The sequence below is a fragment of the Hyperolius riggenbachi genome, chromosome 2 (assembly GCF_040937935.1).
Source record: "Hyperolius riggenbachi isolate aHypRig1 chromosome 2, aHypRig1.pri, whole genome shotgun sequence".
Lineage (NCBI taxonomy): Eukaryota > Metazoa > Chordata > Amphibia > Anura > Hyperoliidae > Hyperolius > Hyperolius riggenbachi.
This window is the reverse complement of record NC_090647.1, coordinates 538479380-538497127: the sequence shown is the minus strand read 5'-3', so window position 1 is coordinate 538497127 and position 17748 is coordinate 538479380. Positions and strand designations below refer to the sequence as shown.

Here is a 17748-nt window from a genome sequence, read left to right as displayed (position 1 = left end):
GCCTGCATTACAGAACAGGCTTTTATCTCACAGCACAGAGAGGAGAGAAATCAGCTGTAATCACAGCCTACCTGAACAGAGGAGGATGTTACTTTCCTCTTACTGATGCCAGGATTTGTATATGTGCTATAAATTATCCGATCTAGCCGACCTGTGTAAACAGAAACGTTACCTAATACAGTATGTGTTGCTCTTCCTATTAGAAACATGCTACTAGGGTTAACCCAATAGCCTAAATGTTGCCTCACAGTCCTGCTGGTCTCTTTAGCTGCACTTGTGTCTTAAAGGGGAACTGAAGAGAGAGGTATATGGAGGCTGCCATGTTTATTTCCTTTTAAGCCATACCAGTTGCCTGGCAGCCCTGCTGATCCTCTTCCTCTAATACTATTAGCCATAGCCCCTGAACAAGCATGCAGCAGATCAGGTGTTTCAGACCTTAAAGTCAGATCGGACAAGACTAGCTGTATGCTTGTTTCTGGTGTTTGAGTAAACAAAAGTAATAGAGGCGCCAAAATAGGATAAAATAATTAAAATCAGTCTAAAAGGAGGGACATGGGTGGATTCACCTCCCTCAAGTATAGCAATGACCAGACCAAGTTCAGCCGTAAGTTTCACAACTATATTTATTTCAACACAATCTCCAAAAAATTGATGCAACGCGTATTACGGGCCAACATCCCGCTTCATCAGGCAATCGTAAAAGGAGAACACAGCTGAAGATCAGTATCAAGCCAGAGCGCCTCTATGTGGCTCCGGCTTGATACTGATCTTCAGCTGTGTTCTATAACGTCCCCTAAACGCAACGTCCTGGTGTGTAACTAGCCTAAAGGTGGCCACACACAATAAAATAAAATGATCCGATTTTATGGCAATTCGCTAAAAACGATTCAGACCCTTCAGGGAGACCATGTCCCATATGCAATTCACTTTTTAACCTGAGTTTACTCCTAGGTGATATTTTCACAACTTAATAAAATTCATTTTAAAGGGACACTGTAGGGGGGTCAGGGGAAAATGAGTTAAAGTTACCCGGGGCTTCTAATGGTCCCCCGCAGACATCCTGTGCCCGCGCAGCCACTCCCCAATGCTCCGGCCACGCCTCTGGTTCACTTCTGGAATTTCAGACTTTAAAGTCAGAAAACCACTGCGCCTGCGTTGCCGTGTCCTCGTTCCCGCTGATGTCACCAGCAGCGTACTGCGCAGGCCCAGTATGGTCTGTGCCTATGCCGTGCGCTCCTGGTGACATCAGGGGAAGCGAGGACACGGCAATGCAGGCGCAGTGGTTTTCAGACTTTAAAGTCTGAAATTCTAGAAGTGAACCGGAGGCGGGGCCGGAGCATCGGTGAGTGGCTGCGCAGGCACAGGACGTCTGCGGGGGACCATTAGAAGCCCCGGGTAACTTCAACTCATTTTCCCCCGACCCCCCCTACAGTATCCCTTTAAATCACCTTTTCCCGTTAAACATTTAGAATAAAATAATTCTTGGCATAATGTACCACCCAAAGAAAGCCTAATTGGTGGCGAAAAAAACAAGATATAGTTCATTGAAAGAGGAACTCCAGTGAAAATAATGTAATAAAAAAAAGTGCTTCATTTTTACAATACTTATGTATAAATGATTTAGTCAGTGTTTGCCTATTGTAAAATCTTTTAAATCCCTAATTTACATTCTGACATTTATTACATGGTAAAAAAACACACGATTTGCACGATGGCCAGGGGCCCTGGACCTCTCTCACTGGCCGGGGCCCCAAGGCCAACATGCGATACCTGGAGGGGAGTGCAGGTGGGCCTGGACCTCTCACACCCAGGCTCTGGACCAGAGCCGGGACAAGGTCCTCCAGCACCCAAGGCTGAGACACCAAAGTGCGCCCCTCCCCATCCCTCCTACCCCAGCCGTCACACACTGATTGCTATTAGACTAAGAGGGCCACAGGGCCCACAACCTCCCCAACACCTTAATATCTAGTTATCTGGCTTGCAGTCACTGCTATGTATCCCCTTTTCTTATTTCTTTCTGCTTCATACACAATTAGGAATGACAGCTGAATGAATTGTGCGCCCCCTCCCACACTGCGCCCTGAGGCTGGAGCCTCTCCAGCCTATGCCTCGGCCCGGCCCTGCTCTGGACCTCTCACATCCAGAAAACCCACCAACACTGCCACCATACTGAATGCTAAATTCAACACACACGTCCAACTGAAGCCTCCCACCTGAATGCTAATGGCTGCTAGATGTGGTATGGCAGGTAAAGGGTGTATGATAGTGCATCCTGATTGGCTGACGGGCACCTGCTGACCACTTAAATGTAGCTGGATGCATGTACTGCTGTGTTCTATTGCTTGTGTGTGTTGAATTTAGCATTCAGTATGGAGGCAGTGTTGGTGGGTTTTCTGGATGTGAGAGGTCCAGAGCCTGGGTGTGAGAGGTCCAGGCCCACCTGCACTCCCCTCCAGGTATCGCATGTTGGCCTTGGGGCCCCGGCCAGTGAGAGAGGTCCGGGGCCCCTGGCCATCGTGCAAACCAATCGTGTGTTTTTAAACGTTTTCTTTCAGCTCTAGGACATGGCGGACAGGTGAGCGGTTAGGGAGGGACCCCTGTGGGAGGGATGCCTGCACAGGGCGGTCCTGCTAGCGACGTAATTTTGCGATGGCGTCCAACTGAAGCCTCCCACCTGAATGCTAATGGCTGCTAGATGTGGTATGGCAGGTAAAGGGTGTATGATAGTGCATCCTGATTGGCTGACGAGCACCTGCTGACCGCTTAAATGTAGCTAGATGCATGTACTGCTGTGTTCTATTGCTTGTGTGTGTTTTATTACATGGTGAAATTTTTACTGTTGGCAGGTGATGTAGCTGCTGCATGCTTTTTTGGCAGTTGGAAACAGCTGTAAACAGCTATTTCCCACAATGCAACAAGGTTCACAGACAGGAAACTGCCAGGAGTACCACTGTCCTCAAAGTTTCTTGTGGGAGGGGTTTTACCACAATATCAGTCATACAGCACCGCCTGATGGTCTGTTTGTGAAAAGGAATATATTTATCATGTAAAAGGGGGTATCAGCTACTGATTGGGATAAAGTTCAATTCATGGTCGGAGTTTCTCTTTAATTGCCATAAGTAGTGATAAAGTTATAGGCAAATGAATGGAAGGAGCACTAAAAGGTGAGAGTTGCTCTGGTGTTCAAGGGGTAAAACCCCTCAGTTGTGAAGTGGTTAAATACAAGATAAAAAAATATCTCCTAGGAGAAAACTCAGGAAAAAAAAATAATTGTATATGGACCCAGGTGTTATTTCTGCTGAATTCAGAACACACAGTACACAAACATTCCGCAATCATGCACCTGCCAGCAGTAAACGTGTCGCCACCTGTGTAAATCACAGTGAGGAAAGTGTGAGGAAATATTTTACAATGGAAAAACACTGATTAAATCATTTATAATAAATATTGTAAAAAATAAGCAATTTTATTCAATATATTATTTCTTGTACAATACAGTTCTTCTGTAATTGAAAGGAAAAATGATGCCCCAAATACAATCCATTTCACTGGACTGGCCCTCTTCCTCGAGTAACAGTGCTACACCCTTACGCTGCCCCCTTGAGGCGCTAGGATAGTCTCATGAAACTCATTGTGATTAAAGCTTAATACTATATACTCAAATACAAGTCGACCTCGTGTACAAGTCAACTCCAATATTTGACCCTCCCAAGCTGGAATTTTTTATTGACTCAAGTATAAGTCTACCCAGCAAAGTTAATGGCTGCACTTGGGGACCAGGAGGGGCTAGTAACTGCACTGCATATAGTATTGCAGCCATTAACCTCTCCTGTCCCTTAAGTGCAGCCAATAACTAATCCAGGTTTCCAAGTGCTGCACTTATTCACCCCCCTTCCTCCAGCCCAGTATCCCCCCCCCCCCCCCCGCCCCTTTCCTTGTTCATTGTTTTGCCCAGGACTTTCAGACCTGTGTTTTTTCTTGGCATTTCCTTTATCAAGAATGTGTCACTTACCACTGGGTATATTGCTGCAAATGGGAATGTCACTATTAGTACACACATTACACAGTGTTGTTGCCCGTGACTCGTGTATAAGTCGACCACTATACTGTTATTTAAGGAGTCAGACTGACATTTCTAGACTTATACTCGAGTATTTACGGTAACACTTTTTGACCAGTAAAGCTGGTCATTACATCAACCACTAAATACATGATGACTTGCATTCATAATATTTCCCTCCTTTCTTCTCATGAATAAATTTGTCATCTAAAGAGAAAAACAAAGCTTGAAGATACTTTGAATTAGTCTTGATCTTGAATATCAAAATGACATCATAATATTGTGTTTTTCTAGCGGTAAGGGCCTGAGCCTTCTAACGTAGTTCTGTCCACTTCTGTTCACTTTTCAGCATCTCTAACATTGATGTGCAACTGAAAAGCAGACACAACTGCGTCAGTGGGCTCAGGCCCTAAAGGGATATTGATGCTGCCTCCTACAGCTGCCTGTACAATGCAGGACTACACTTCCCATCATCCCTAGCAGTGATTGTCAGCTTCTACTTCAGCTCAGAATGCCAAGGACTGAAAATCGTGGGTAGTTCTGATGCCATTATGTGACACAAAAGAGTATGATACATCTACACTTGTGTTATTTAATCAGTTACTCAAATATAAATCATTTGGCGTATAAAACGACAGGAAGTCCAGAGGCTCCGGGACCGGCTGTGGAGGGGATGAGGAGGATGCACTGATCTGAATAATGATAAAGTTTAAATTTGACACAAATGGCTATTTTTGGGGCAAAGAAAAAATATCTAAGTTTATATTTGAACACAACCATTCTTTTTGTTTGTTTTTAAAGCATTTTTAGAGTTGAGGCATGGCTCCTGGGTCTTGCCACCTAGAGCTGAATGCTTGCTTTCAGTTGCACCATCAAGCACTGGAATGCTCCAAGAACAGTTGTTTTTTAGGCTGAACTAATCAAAAGGTTTTAACTGATCTCAAGTGGAAGCGCATCAGCAGGGGTGTAACTAGAAATCACTGACCCCCCCTGCAAAACTTTGGATGGGGCCCCCTTGTGCAGAGAGCAGAAAGTTTTTTCTCTCCATGTCCTTTCTTGTCAGTCTCTCAGGACAGGGAAAAGAAACTTCTCTCCTTAAAGCGGAATATAACCCTGCATTTCAACTTTGCTCTAAAACATTATTTACAGTATATTATATGCAACCAGCACTTTTTTACTAGACCAGCATTGGAAGGGTTACACAGAGCTTTAAAGTTCCTGGAGATTTCTGCAGACGCATCCGAAGCTGACATGGATACATTTTGTTTACATAAATGTATCTAAGTGTGGCATGTAACTCACTCTCTCTGACTGAGAAGGAGCTGGAGGACAGCCAAAGAGTGTGTAACATTTATCAATAGATACATTTAACTAAATAGAATGTAACAATCTGAACTTCTGCATATCTCTCCACGGAACTTTAAACCTCTGTGCTTAACCCTTCCAATGCTGGTCTAGTAAAAAAAAAAATGCTTTTTGCATATAATATGCTGTAAATAATGTTTTAGAGCAAAGTTGAAATGCAGGGTTATATTCCGCTTTAATGGGGCTCCCTGCGTCTTCTGGGCCCCTCTGCAGCTGCATCCCTTGCAGGGTCTATTGTTACGCCCCTGCGCATCAGCTAGCTTGGCGTGCAATGAAGAAGTTATACCTGGCTGAGTTTATAAGTAATCTTTCGGAGATGGCGATATTTTATCCATCTCTGATTTGGGTTTTTATAGATATTTATATTTATGTTTTATAAAACTGATGCTGTTATATCTTTAATTTTGCTGTTAGCATTGCATTGAATTAATACAGATAAAAATGTAATTGTGGGTATGTGTGCATGTCATGCAGCAAAGCAACACAATGCTGCATGAAATCAAGACACACCCACAACACAACACAATAAGAATATTTTCAAGAGAGTGATTCTTTTCTATACCTTCTGTATTAGCTTCTCATTGAAGCAGAAGGAATGCTGGATTCTGGTGATGCTGGGAGAGAGCGGTCCAAGACTTGATGAAGGAGACCAGCTCAGGACACTAAAGAAGGTCAGTCTGATTGGGCAAAAACCACACTGCATAACATTTGCATGTCATTATTACCACCTGTAACTGTTGTTTAGGTAATATCTTTAACCTCCTTAGCGGTAACCCCCGAGTCAGGCTCGGGCCAGAAATCCACAGCTTAGAGCGGTAACCCCGAGCCTGACTTGTGGTAGCCACTGGGAGTTATATGCAGAGCCTGAGTGCAGCGAGCGTTTGTAACTCACCTCACCCGGGATTCAGACACTGGCAGCCATTCTTCTTCTGCTCCTCTCTCAATCCCTCTGCTGAGATCGCCATCTGTTGCTTGAAGCGAGAAGCATATGGAGGTTGCCATGTTTATTTCCTTTTAAACAACACCAGTTCCCAGGCTGCCCTGCTGATCTTTCTGGCATCAGAAGTGTCTGAATCGCACACCTGAAAAAAGCATGCAAGCTAATCCAGTCAGACTTCAATCAATCTGCATGCTTGTTCAGGGGCTAAGGCTAAAAAGTATTAGAGGCAGAGGGTCAGCAGGACAGCCGGGCAATGTGCATCATTTAAAAGGAAAAAAAATAATATATATATATAATATATATACATATATATATATATAGCAGCCTCCATATCCCTTTTACACACAGGTGTGCTTTACATTGTTATACTATGAATCAGGCAGTACGCTACAATCTGTTTATTTACACTCAGAGTGTTGTTCTTACACCTTCTTATTGGCCACTTGGATTTATGTGTGAAATAAGAACATGCAGAGCGTTTCGTTAATATGATTGAGTGTTGAGTAAACATTCTGATGACACCTATTAATCTGCCGCTAATACCTATGGCTGAACCTCATCCCTGAAATCATATATAGTGGATTATAAAGAAAAATATCAGCACCCTAGGTACACAGGCGTCTGAGTGGAAAAGAAAACAGCCCAGCGTCTATAAGACCACGACGCGGGCCGAGCGACTGGTCATCCCATTGGGTTACTGGAACAGAGAAGAACATGGCTCTACAGGAGGCTCTCATCTTCACTCTCGCCCTGGTATGCCTGCAGGTGTCGCAGGTCCGCACTAACCCTGTGGTCTGTGAGTATATACAGCGTTACTATTCTATGGCATGACAGAACTATACATTCACCCGTAGTGACATCAGCTGCATCATGGGCATTGTACCATTTATGCCCATCAGCCAAAACAAAAAGGATGATACAATATATTTTCAAACTCTCAATATATTCAAATGGGGGCTTTCAAACTAGATCTTAAAAACACATTTTATTATTGGGTATTGATATAACAAAGACTTATTCTGCAGCACGTTACAAAGTTCACGGTCATGTCTCTGTCCTCAGAGGAGCTCCCAATCTAATCCCTACCATAGTCATAGTCTAATATCGTTCCATATTAATATTCAGTATTTATATACTGCTGACATCTTCTGCAGCACTTTACAGAATACATAGTCATGTCACTGACTGTCCTCAGAGGAGCTCACAATCGAATCCTAACATAGTCATAGTCTAATATCGTTCCATATTATTATTCAGTATTTATATACTACTGACATCTTCTGCAGCACTTTACAGAGTACATAGTCATGTCACTGACTGTCCTCAAAGGAGTTTCCAATCTAATCCTACCATAGTCATAGTCTAATATCGTTCCATATTAATATTCAGTATTTATATACTGCTGACATTTTCTGCAGCACTTTACAGAGTACATAGTCATGTCACTGACTGTCCTCAAAGGAGTTCCCAATCTAATCCTACCATAGTCATAGTCTAATATCGTTCCATATTAATATTCAGTATTTATATACTGCTGACATTTTCTGCAGCACTTTACAGAGTGCATAGTTATGTCACTGACTGTCCTCAAAGGAGTTCCCAATCTAATCCTACCATAGTCATAGTCTAATATCGTTCCATATTAATATTCAGTATTTATATACTGCTGACATCTTCTGTAGCACTTTACAGAGTACATAGTCATGTCACTGACTGTCCTCAGAGGAGCTCACAGTCTAATCCTACCATAGTCATAGTCTAATATTGTTCCATTATATTATTCAGTATTTATATAGCACTGACATCTTCTGCAGCACTGTACAGACTACATAGCCATGTCACTGACTGTCCTCAGAGGATCTTACATTCTAATCCCTACCATAGTCATAGTCTCATATCGTTCCATATTATTATTCAGTATTTATATACTGCTGACATCTTCTGTAGCACTTTACAGAGTACATAGTCATGTCACTGACTGTCCTCAGAGGATCTTACAATCTAATCCCTACCATAGTCATAGTTCAATGTCCTACCACATTATTATGTATTTATAGATATCCTACCACATTATTATTATGTATTCATATACCAGTGGCATCTGTAGCACTTTACAGAGTACATAGTCATGTCACTGACTGTCCTCAGAGGAGCTCACACTCTAATACCTGCCATAGTCATAGTGTAATGTCCTAGCATATTATTATGTATTTATATAGCACTGACATTATTTGCACTTTACACAGTACATAGTCATGTGTATGACTGTCCTCAGATAAGTTTACAATCTAAACCTACCATAGTCATAGTTTAAAATATAGCACTGGCATCTTTTGCAGCACTTTACAGAGTACATAGTCATGTCACTGACTGTCCTCAGAGAAGCTCACAATCTAATCCTACCATAGTCATAATCTAATGTCCTGTCATATTATTATTATGTATTTATAAAGTAGTAGTGTTCTCCCGAACGGTTCAGCCAGGAATTTATGCGCACGAACATAGCTGGTTCGCGTTTGCGTCGAAACGCGAACTTTATGGCGAGTTCGACCCTCCCCTAAACTACATCATTGGGTTAAACTTTGACCCTCTACATCACAGTCAGCAGTCACATGACAGCCAATCAGGCTGCACTCCCTCCTGGAGCCCCCTCCCCCCCCCCCCCCTTAGCTGCGTCGGCTATTATCTCACTCGGTGTTGCTGCAGTAGTGAGAGAAGGGAGAGGAACCTGCTGTAGACAAAGGGAAAGCTTAGTTAGGCTCTTGTAGCTTGCTCCTAGCTGATATTTGTTGTTGAAAAGCACCACAAAAAGAGCTCTGTTTAGAGCTAATGTTCTTGTGAAGTTTTTTTTTTTTTTTTTTTGTCACTGACACTGCATTATACAGCCCTGTGTGTCGCAGCTGCTCCTTGCTAATTGCTATGCTGTGCAAGGCTCAGCACATTCAGTGCCTACCTTTTCACTGCACCTGTGTGTGACAGCTGCACATTTATAATACCAGTCCGACCGTGCATACCTGTTCATGTTCACTGCACCTGCGTGACAGCACGCAGTGTTATGTAATACCAATCACTGCATAACTGTTCACCGCACCAGTGTGTGTGACAGCTGCACATTGTATTCTGTAATATCAGTCCGTGCATACCTGTAACTGCACTAGTGACTAACCACACATTGTATTATATACCAGCAGTCACTGCATACTTTTTACTGCACCTGTGTAACGCACAATGTTGTACCAGCAGTCACTGCAACCTTTTCACTGCACCTGTGTAACCGCACATTGTTGTACCAGCAGTCACCTTTTCACTGCAACTGTGTAACCGCACATCGTATTAGTCAAGTCAGTGTATACCTTTCACTTCATCCTCCCAATATGGACAAAACAAGAGGCAGAGCCAGAGGCAGGCCACCGGGAAGGTCTGTTCGAGGTCGCGCTGTCGTGATTTTGTGCGGCCCTCGTCAACCAAAGTACAGTGTTCAGAAGAAGACACGAGCCATCAACCCCCAATATTGTCAGAACGTAGTTGACTATTTAACACAGAACACCTTATCTTCCTCAGCTTCCGCACGGAAGCATGACATATCTTCCTCCTCCTGCTCTGATTCTGGCACCCCACTTAACACTCCATTGGCAGCCATCACAAAAGTTCCATCATCCCAGGGCTCAGCGGTGTGGAACATTTTTTGTGTGTCTGCCTCAGCTGAGAGCAATGCCATCTGTACCCTCTGCCACCGAAAATTGAGCCGTGGAAAGACCAAGACCCGCGTAGGGACAACTACCTTACGAAAGCACATGATTACAAAGCACAAACTGCAATGGGATGACCACCTGAGGAAAAGCAGCACACAAAAGCAAAGCCACACACCGCAATGTAAAATACCATCACGCAATTATTTCTCAAAAAAGGCGATACCCAAACTGTACCGTGATGTTGAAAGGCAAGTGGTGTCATCTCTGGCACACAGCGTTGGGTCAAGGGTCCATCTGATGGATGCCTGGTCTGCAAAGCACAGTCAGGCTGCCCGTAGACTAAGTCAGTCCCCACACACAGCATCTCTGCCTGCACGCAGTGTGACTGCCTGCCCCAAGACTAAGTCGATCCCCACACAGCATCTCTGCCTGCAGGCCGCTTGACTGCCTTCTTCGCCACCACTAACAGGGTCCAGGACTCCAGGTGGATTCCTGAATTTTTAAGGCCGCTGCTAGCAGCGGCCGCTATAATAATTTTTCTGAGGCGTGTACATGCCTGCCTAATTTTTCTGGCTGCACTGCGGCTGCAACAACAAAACAAAAGGCATGTACAGTACATGTGTTAATTCCCCTTTGTGATCATTACCTTGCCGCGGTGAAGGGGTTTGCGTATCACAATGAAGCAATGACCGGCAAAATTAGTGTGTTGGGGCTGGGGGGGGGGGGGGCACACCTGACCCAAGAAGATAAATAATAAGGTCGTTGCTTCATTGTGGACAGACCAAATTCGATCAGCTGGACACTCAGTCACTGTTGTTCTGTCATTCAGTTACGTCAGCCTGACCATATAGGCTTGAAAACAGCCATAGCCTGCACTCTCGCCATGGTGCGCACCAGTCCAGCATGGCCGTCACTACACAAACAGCTGTTTGCGGTGTGTTACACAGTGAGTTTAATCTGTCAGTGTGAAGCAGTACACTAATTACACTACCTGATTGATGTATACACATGCAAGATATTTTAAAGCACATTAGGACTCCAATTTAGCAAGAAAATGTGATTTCTGCCCTTAAACCCTGCTGTGCGTAAAATCCGGATTTCCCCCCGGGACTTTTGGCATGTATCCCATCCCACCATGCCCCCCTCCAGGTGTTAGACCCCTTGAAACATCTTTTCCATCACTTTAGTGGCCACAATTAATGTTTGTAGTTTTGAAGGTTCGCTTGCCCATTGAAGTCTATGGCGGTTCGAAAGTTTGCCGGTTCACAAACTTTCTTCGCGTGTTCGCATTCGAGGTTCACGAACCAAAATCGGGGGTTCGTGACAACTCTATATAGTAGTGACATCTTTTTCAGCACTTTACAGAGTACATAGTCATGTCACTGACTGTCCTCAGAGGAGCTCACAATCTAATTCTACCATAGTCATAGTCTAATGTCCTACCATATTATTATGTATTTATAGATATCTTACCATATTATTATTATAGCACGGGCATCTTCTGTAGCACTTTACAGAGTACATAGCCAGGCACTGCCTGTCCTTAGAGGAGATTACAATCCAAACCTTGTCATTGCCATTGTGTAATGTCCTACCGTATTATGATTATGTATGTATATAGCACTGGCATGTCTTACAGTACTTTACACAGTGCATAGCTATGCTACATTTAGTTTTTTTCTGGGTGCGTGTTGTGTGTGTTGGGTGGGGGGGGGGGTGCCAGTGCTGTGAGGCAAGAATGCTATCCACCCACTATGCCTCCCTTCCACCCATTTTAGACAACAAAAGGAAGCACATAAGGGCCATAGCTGACTAGCAGCTTGCCATTGCTGGTGATCAGCAAGTGCTGCACCAATGGGTCCCTGTAGGTGGGGTCCACCACAATACTGTGATCGCTGAGATTTCCCAATACTGCCTGCTGCATTTTTGCAATCCTCCCCGAGCGTATGCTCCTTCCTCCGACACAGGGCTCCATCCTCCATAACGGGTGTTTTATGGCTGCTCTTGTTATACGTGTAAACATCACTGGCCACACCTATTTTATGACCCTTGCAAGATGGGCCCTGAGGATGTGAAGGTCACTAAGTAGAGGGGGGAGGCTTGTGAACAGTGGGGAGACCTATCAAAGTTTGAGCCATGACTTGTAGTTAAAGTCTACGGAAGAGAAACACACACCTGGGTGTGTGGGTGCTGGTGCAGGATTCCTTGGCAGCATAAATCCACTGTTTAAAGGAGGAGTCTGCACACAGATTTTCTGGAACTAAATGCAGGAGTTTATTGTCCCATCACACACACACATGTAATTACTGTATTTTTTGGACTATAAGACTCACCTTTTCTCCCCGAAAAGTGGGGGTAAAAAAGTCACTGCGTCTTATAGCCCAAATGCAGGGAGGTCCTGACTTGTGAACGGCTGCCAATATGAGGCTCCAACCCGCTGCAATGTGGGGGGCTCCCTGTACTATGCCCATGCAGAGGAGGACACGGGGGGACAAACAAAGGACATAGGGGGACACAAAGGGGCATAGAGGAGGACACAAGGGGGACACAAAGGGGCATAGAGGAGGACACAATGAGGACAGAGGCAGATACAGGAGGACACACGGGGGACAGAGGAGGACACCGGGAGACACAAGAGGTACAAGGGAGCATGAGGTACAAAGGGGGCATAATTCACAAGATGCCCCTTCACCATGGATGCACCAGGTTTTTTTCCCCTGGTTTTTGTCCTCTAAACCTAGGTGCGTCTTATGGTCAGGTGCGTCTCATTGTCTGAAAAATACGATAACATCTGACCGAAAGGCCCGATGATCGTTTTGAGCCTGTAAGGTCCCCTTTGTAAAGGCGTTTGTCAAAAACATGTTTTTTTCTGAACTATGCCTTGAAAAATGGGACCTTACAGGCCCCAAAACGATAGTCGGCCCTTTAGGTCAGATGTTAATTGCATGTGTGTGTGTGATGGGACAATAAACTTCTGCATTTAGTTCCAGCAAGTCTGTGTGCGGACTCCTCCTATGAACACATAACTTATAGTTACACCCCTCTTTATGAACTTTCAGAAAATGCCACTTGCCTGGCTCCTCCTCCACTTTTTATGCTGGGAATACACAATGTAATTTTCTGTCAGATAGATGGGTTGATAGTTAATTTCCGAAGGATCCGTTCTGACTTTTATCGTTTTTTTTTCTGATCGATTTTCTGTTTACTTCTATACAAATCAACCAGAAAAATGATTGGAAATAAGACCGGACCTGTTGGAAATTATCAATTGACCCATCTATCTGACGGAAAACTGCATGGTGTCGTATTCCAAGCGTAATGCTGTTTTTTTTTGGGCAAATAGGTGGCTCGATAGATCATTTCTGATATGTCCGATCTGATTTCGATCATTTTTCTGATCGATTTTCTCATAGAAGTGAATGGAAATCGATCGAAAAAACGACTGGCAAAATGATTGGATCGGCCAGTAAATCTGCCAAAAAAAAACTCATTGTGTATTCCCAGTATAATACTTCATGATTTAACAGCCCAGGACTAGCATGTAGATTAGGTGATCTTACTTTGCTAGTTCCATATGAGTGAATTAGACTACTAAAATCAAAAGATTATTGCGACTAATAGCAGTTTCCATGACCTTCCCTTCAAGTCACCTGTATTAGAAGTTGTTGTTTTGTCACTCTGGCCACCTTGTCTTGACCTCTTTCTATTTTAGTCTCTCTAAAAAACTCTCTCTCTTTTGTAAAAAAACAATTAAATCTACTTTTGAGTTAAAAAACATTTGATCCGACTACAGGGTGGTGTAAAGGTTTATGTAAATGTTAAAACTATCTCTTTTACCATTTTAGCTGAAGAACAATGCACCTTGGCACCACATGAACGAACTGACTGTGGCTTTGGGGGAATCAGTAGAGAAGATTGCATTAGAAACGGATGCTGCTTCGACTCCCGTATTCCAGGGGTTATTTGGTGCTATAAAGTTCCACAGCCAGTACAACCAGTAGATGATGCAGTTCTTCCACAGGAAGAGCTGGAGCCTCAACAACAACAGGAGGAACAAGAGGAAGAGCAGGAGTCACATGAACAGCAGGGGCAACAAGAGGAAGAGGAGGAAGAGCAAGAGTCAGTAGTAGAAATTGAGGAAGTTCAAGTGAGTGAAGAAGTAGAAGAGGTTCAACAGAGTGAAGAAGTAGAGGAAGTTCAACAGAGTGAAGAAATAGTGGAAGTTCAACAGAGTGAAGAAGTAGAGGAGGTTCAACAGAGTGAAGAAATCGTGGATGTTCAACAGAGTGAAGAAGTAGAGGAAGTTCAACAGAGTGAAGAAATAGTGGAAGTTCAACAGAGTGAAGAAATAGTGGAAGTTCAACAGAGTGAAGAAGTAGAGGAAGTTCAACAGAGTGAAGAAATAGAGGTTCAACAGAGTGAAGAAATAGTGGAAGTTCAACAGAGCGAAGAAGTAGAGGAAGTTCAACAGAGCGAAGAAGTAGAGGAAGTTCAACAGAGTGAAGAAATAGTGGAAGTTCAACAGAGTGAAGAAGTAGAGGAGGTTCAACAGAGTGAAGAAATAGTGGAAGTTCAACAGAGTGAAGAAGCAGAGGAAGTTCAACAGAGTGAAGAAATAGTGGAAGTTCAACAGAGTGAAGAAGTAGAGGAAGTTCAACAGAGTGAAGAAATTGAAGGGACTCAAGAAATTCAAGAAGTACAAACATATGAGGAGGAGGAAGGTAAACACACAGTATATAATCAATGTATCAACTTTTAAAGTATAAACTCTTATTGTGTCTTCCCTCCAAAATAAATGTTTGTTCTTGCCCATAGCCTTTCAAAATATGGAATGGAGAAGTCATAATTCCTCAACTCCTGTCCAGAGAGCTTAGTGTAACATGCTTGGCTTCTCTTCCTTATTGGTCTGCTCTGGAGTAATTCTGGCACTACCCTGACTACCCTGAAGTTTTGGGTTTGCTCCAAATACTTGAGCCTGGGTGAAATTTATACAGCTTTTCGGAGAAGCGTTGGTGCTTCAGATGAGTTGTGGCAGTTTTTGGAGCTGATAGTAGTGAGTTGAGTGCACAACATTCAAATTTGCACGGCTGCCCGGATCACCAGTCGGGAATGTGTAGATTCACAGAGGGAGCCAGCACCATCTGTTGTTTTAATGCTCTTTTATTGTAACTTCATTACAAGACACATATACCACGTTTCAGATTATTATGTGGCTCCCTTCTCACTGACTGTCACAACGTTAGAAAGGAGCTACTACACCATTCTCCGAAACATTCTATATGTATAAGTCACAATAAAAGAGCATTAAAACGACGAATGGTGATGACTTCTTTTATGAATATAAAGTTTTTGGAGCTGTAATAGAACATAAATCATAAGTCAGACTGGGCTTTTTTGCTTTCACATTTTTCTCTCTTTTTAATCAAATATAATTTAAATTATTTTAGGACAACAAACTATTGATTAAATTGGTGGCCATAAATCTTCTAAAAATATCCAACTGTTGTAGAATAGATCAATATTTTAAGGCATTGCTTTCCATCGTGGTTGGAATAGTAGTACACAAGTCACAAGAAACATCTCCAAATCAAGACATTATATAGCCACCTCTTGAGATCCTACTCATAAAATCTGTGCAGATTCTAAACATTTCAGCATTTTGTCCCATGGGCCTATCTTCTGCATGATCTGATAAAGCCTTCTTTCCTTCTTTGCTGGAGTCAGGGCTTAGTTCAATGCACAGGGGGTACACTTTATAAAAAACACACAAAACAAGGTTAAACCGAAATAAAAACTCACATTGTTGGTCCATGCACACTGGACCCCATAACATCAAATCCCATTGAAAAAAGATTGCACTTACATACACTAAAGTGCTCAGTGCATCACCAATAAATATCTAGAAGTGCCCGCTGCCCTTCCCAACCAGGTTTCGTAATTTTACTTTCGTTGTGCTGCTATAACATATTAGTAGATTTGTTTTTCTTATTGACAGGCTAAAAGCTGTTAAGTTTGTATTGGTTTTTGTGTGCCCCCAATGGCTAAGTTACCCCTCAATTACTGCTTCCAGTGGCCTATCAATTGGACAGGAAGTAAAAATAATCTTACTGGTGTTGTGGATACAAATATTCTGAACTGTGCTGCTATTATATGCTGTGTCCTTTCTAAAGCCATGTCACCTTATTCTCCATTCTCTAGCCTGTGACAGGAAGTGTACATAAAACTCTCAGACTGGAACACAAATACCGATAACAATCTAGGAAACATTCAAATCCCTCCTGATTATCAAAAATTAAAGTTAAAATAAATAAGCCAAGTCAACTTTTGCACAAATATATACATACATATAAGTAAAATTGAAATATATAAATATGAGGATCTAAGTAAAAAAGTACATTAAGTCTATTTTAATTGGTCCTGAAGATGTTGTCAAGTAGTCTACCATTCTATAAACTATGACACAATTGTGTGTTACTTTAAAGAGGAACTCCAGTGAAAATAATGTAATAAAAAAAGTGCTTCATTTTTACAATAATTATGTATAAATGATTTAGTCAGTGTTTGCTCATTGTAAAATCTTTCCTCTTCCCGATTCACATTCTGACATGTATTACATGGTGACATTGTTACTGTGGGCAGGTTATGTAGCTGCTCCTAGCTGTTTTGGCTGTTAGAGACAGCTGTAAACCGCTAATTCCTGTCTGTGAACCTTGTTACATTGTAACAAACTGCCAAAAGTACCGCGGTACTCAGAGCTTCTTGTGGGAGGGGTTTCAGCACAAAATCAGTCATACAGCGCCCCCTGATGGTCTGTTTGTGAAAAGCAATAGATTTCTCATGTAAAAGGGGGTATCAGCTACTGATTGGGATAAAGTTCAATTCTTGGTTGGAGTTTCTCTTTAATGCTGATTTTTATCTTTTTTTGCAGATTGCAGTATGGAAATCTGAATAAGAGGACAGTAAATCAAAGGACATGAAAAGCTGGGTTTCTATTTTCCAGCCTAAAATCTGGACAGCTTATTCCACATAAAGTTTTCGCAAAGTTCTATGGAATCCCACGCTGGCTGTGGACAAGCTTGGCCGGATTTTCACATCATTTCATCGGTTCATAAATATGCTTAGTACAGAAAGAATAACAATAAATGCCAATGCTGACGGACAAAAGTGTGTTTTTATTTACGGCAGAAATTATCTGAATGTATTACAGACAAGCTCATGGTGAATCAGAACTTATTGGAGTGTGTGAGGGGCTACAAGGGACTGAAAAGCCCTCTTACTAAAATGCTATGACAAAACAAAAGTTTGCTTTCTTATAACAGAATGTATTTGCAATAATTCAGGTTGGAGTGAGCATAGGATGTCTCCCACAATGCATCACTGCTGAATATGCCAAATCATCCCTTGTCCCTGTAAGCTAGCCACACCTCCAGAACCCCTGGAATGCAATGATGTGTCCGCTTGTTGATTGTACAGCCTGTATGCATGTTGGATTATTGTGGCTCAGTACAATTAACAAGCGGACACATCATTGCATTCCAGTGGATCTGGAGGTGTGGCTAGCTTACAGGGACAACAAGGTATAATTTGCATATTCAGCAGTGATGCATTGTGGGAGACATCATATTCTCGCCCCAACCTGAATTATCGCAAATACCTTGTTTTAAGAAGGCAAACTTTTGTTATCTGAATGT

The 17748-nt window shown here is 42.7% G+C and overlaps 1 protein-coding gene across 1 annotated transcript; it reads left to right on the top strand.

The window, feature by feature from the left end:
* The first annotated feature begins 7032 nt into the window (after positions 1-7032).
* Positions 7033-17221, top strand: LOC137545081 (110 kDa antigen-like). The gene is made up of 3 exons (XM_068266187.1): positions 7033-7161; positions 13903-14778; positions 16986-17221. Exons 1-3 carry the CDS (start codon positions 7080-7082, stop codon positions 17003-17005), a joined length of 978 nt encoding a protein of 325 aa, XP_068122288.1. The 5' UTR covers positions 7033-7079; the 3' UTR covers positions 17006-17221.
* Positions 17222-17748: the final 527 nt, after the last annotated feature.

Coding starts and splice junctions, on each gene's coding strand:
- LOC137545081 (XM_068266187.1), top strand. CDS start 7,080: ATGGCTCTACAGGAGGCTCTCATCTTCACTCTCGCCCTGGTATGCCTG. Junction 7,162..13,902: donor CCGCACTAACCCTGTGGTCT/GTGAGTATATAC, acceptor TTACCATTTTAG/CTGAAGAACAATGCACCTTG. Junction 14,779..16,985: donor AACATATGAGGAGGAGGAAG/GTAAACACACAG, acceptor CTTTTTTTGCAG/ATTGCAGTATGGAAATCTGA.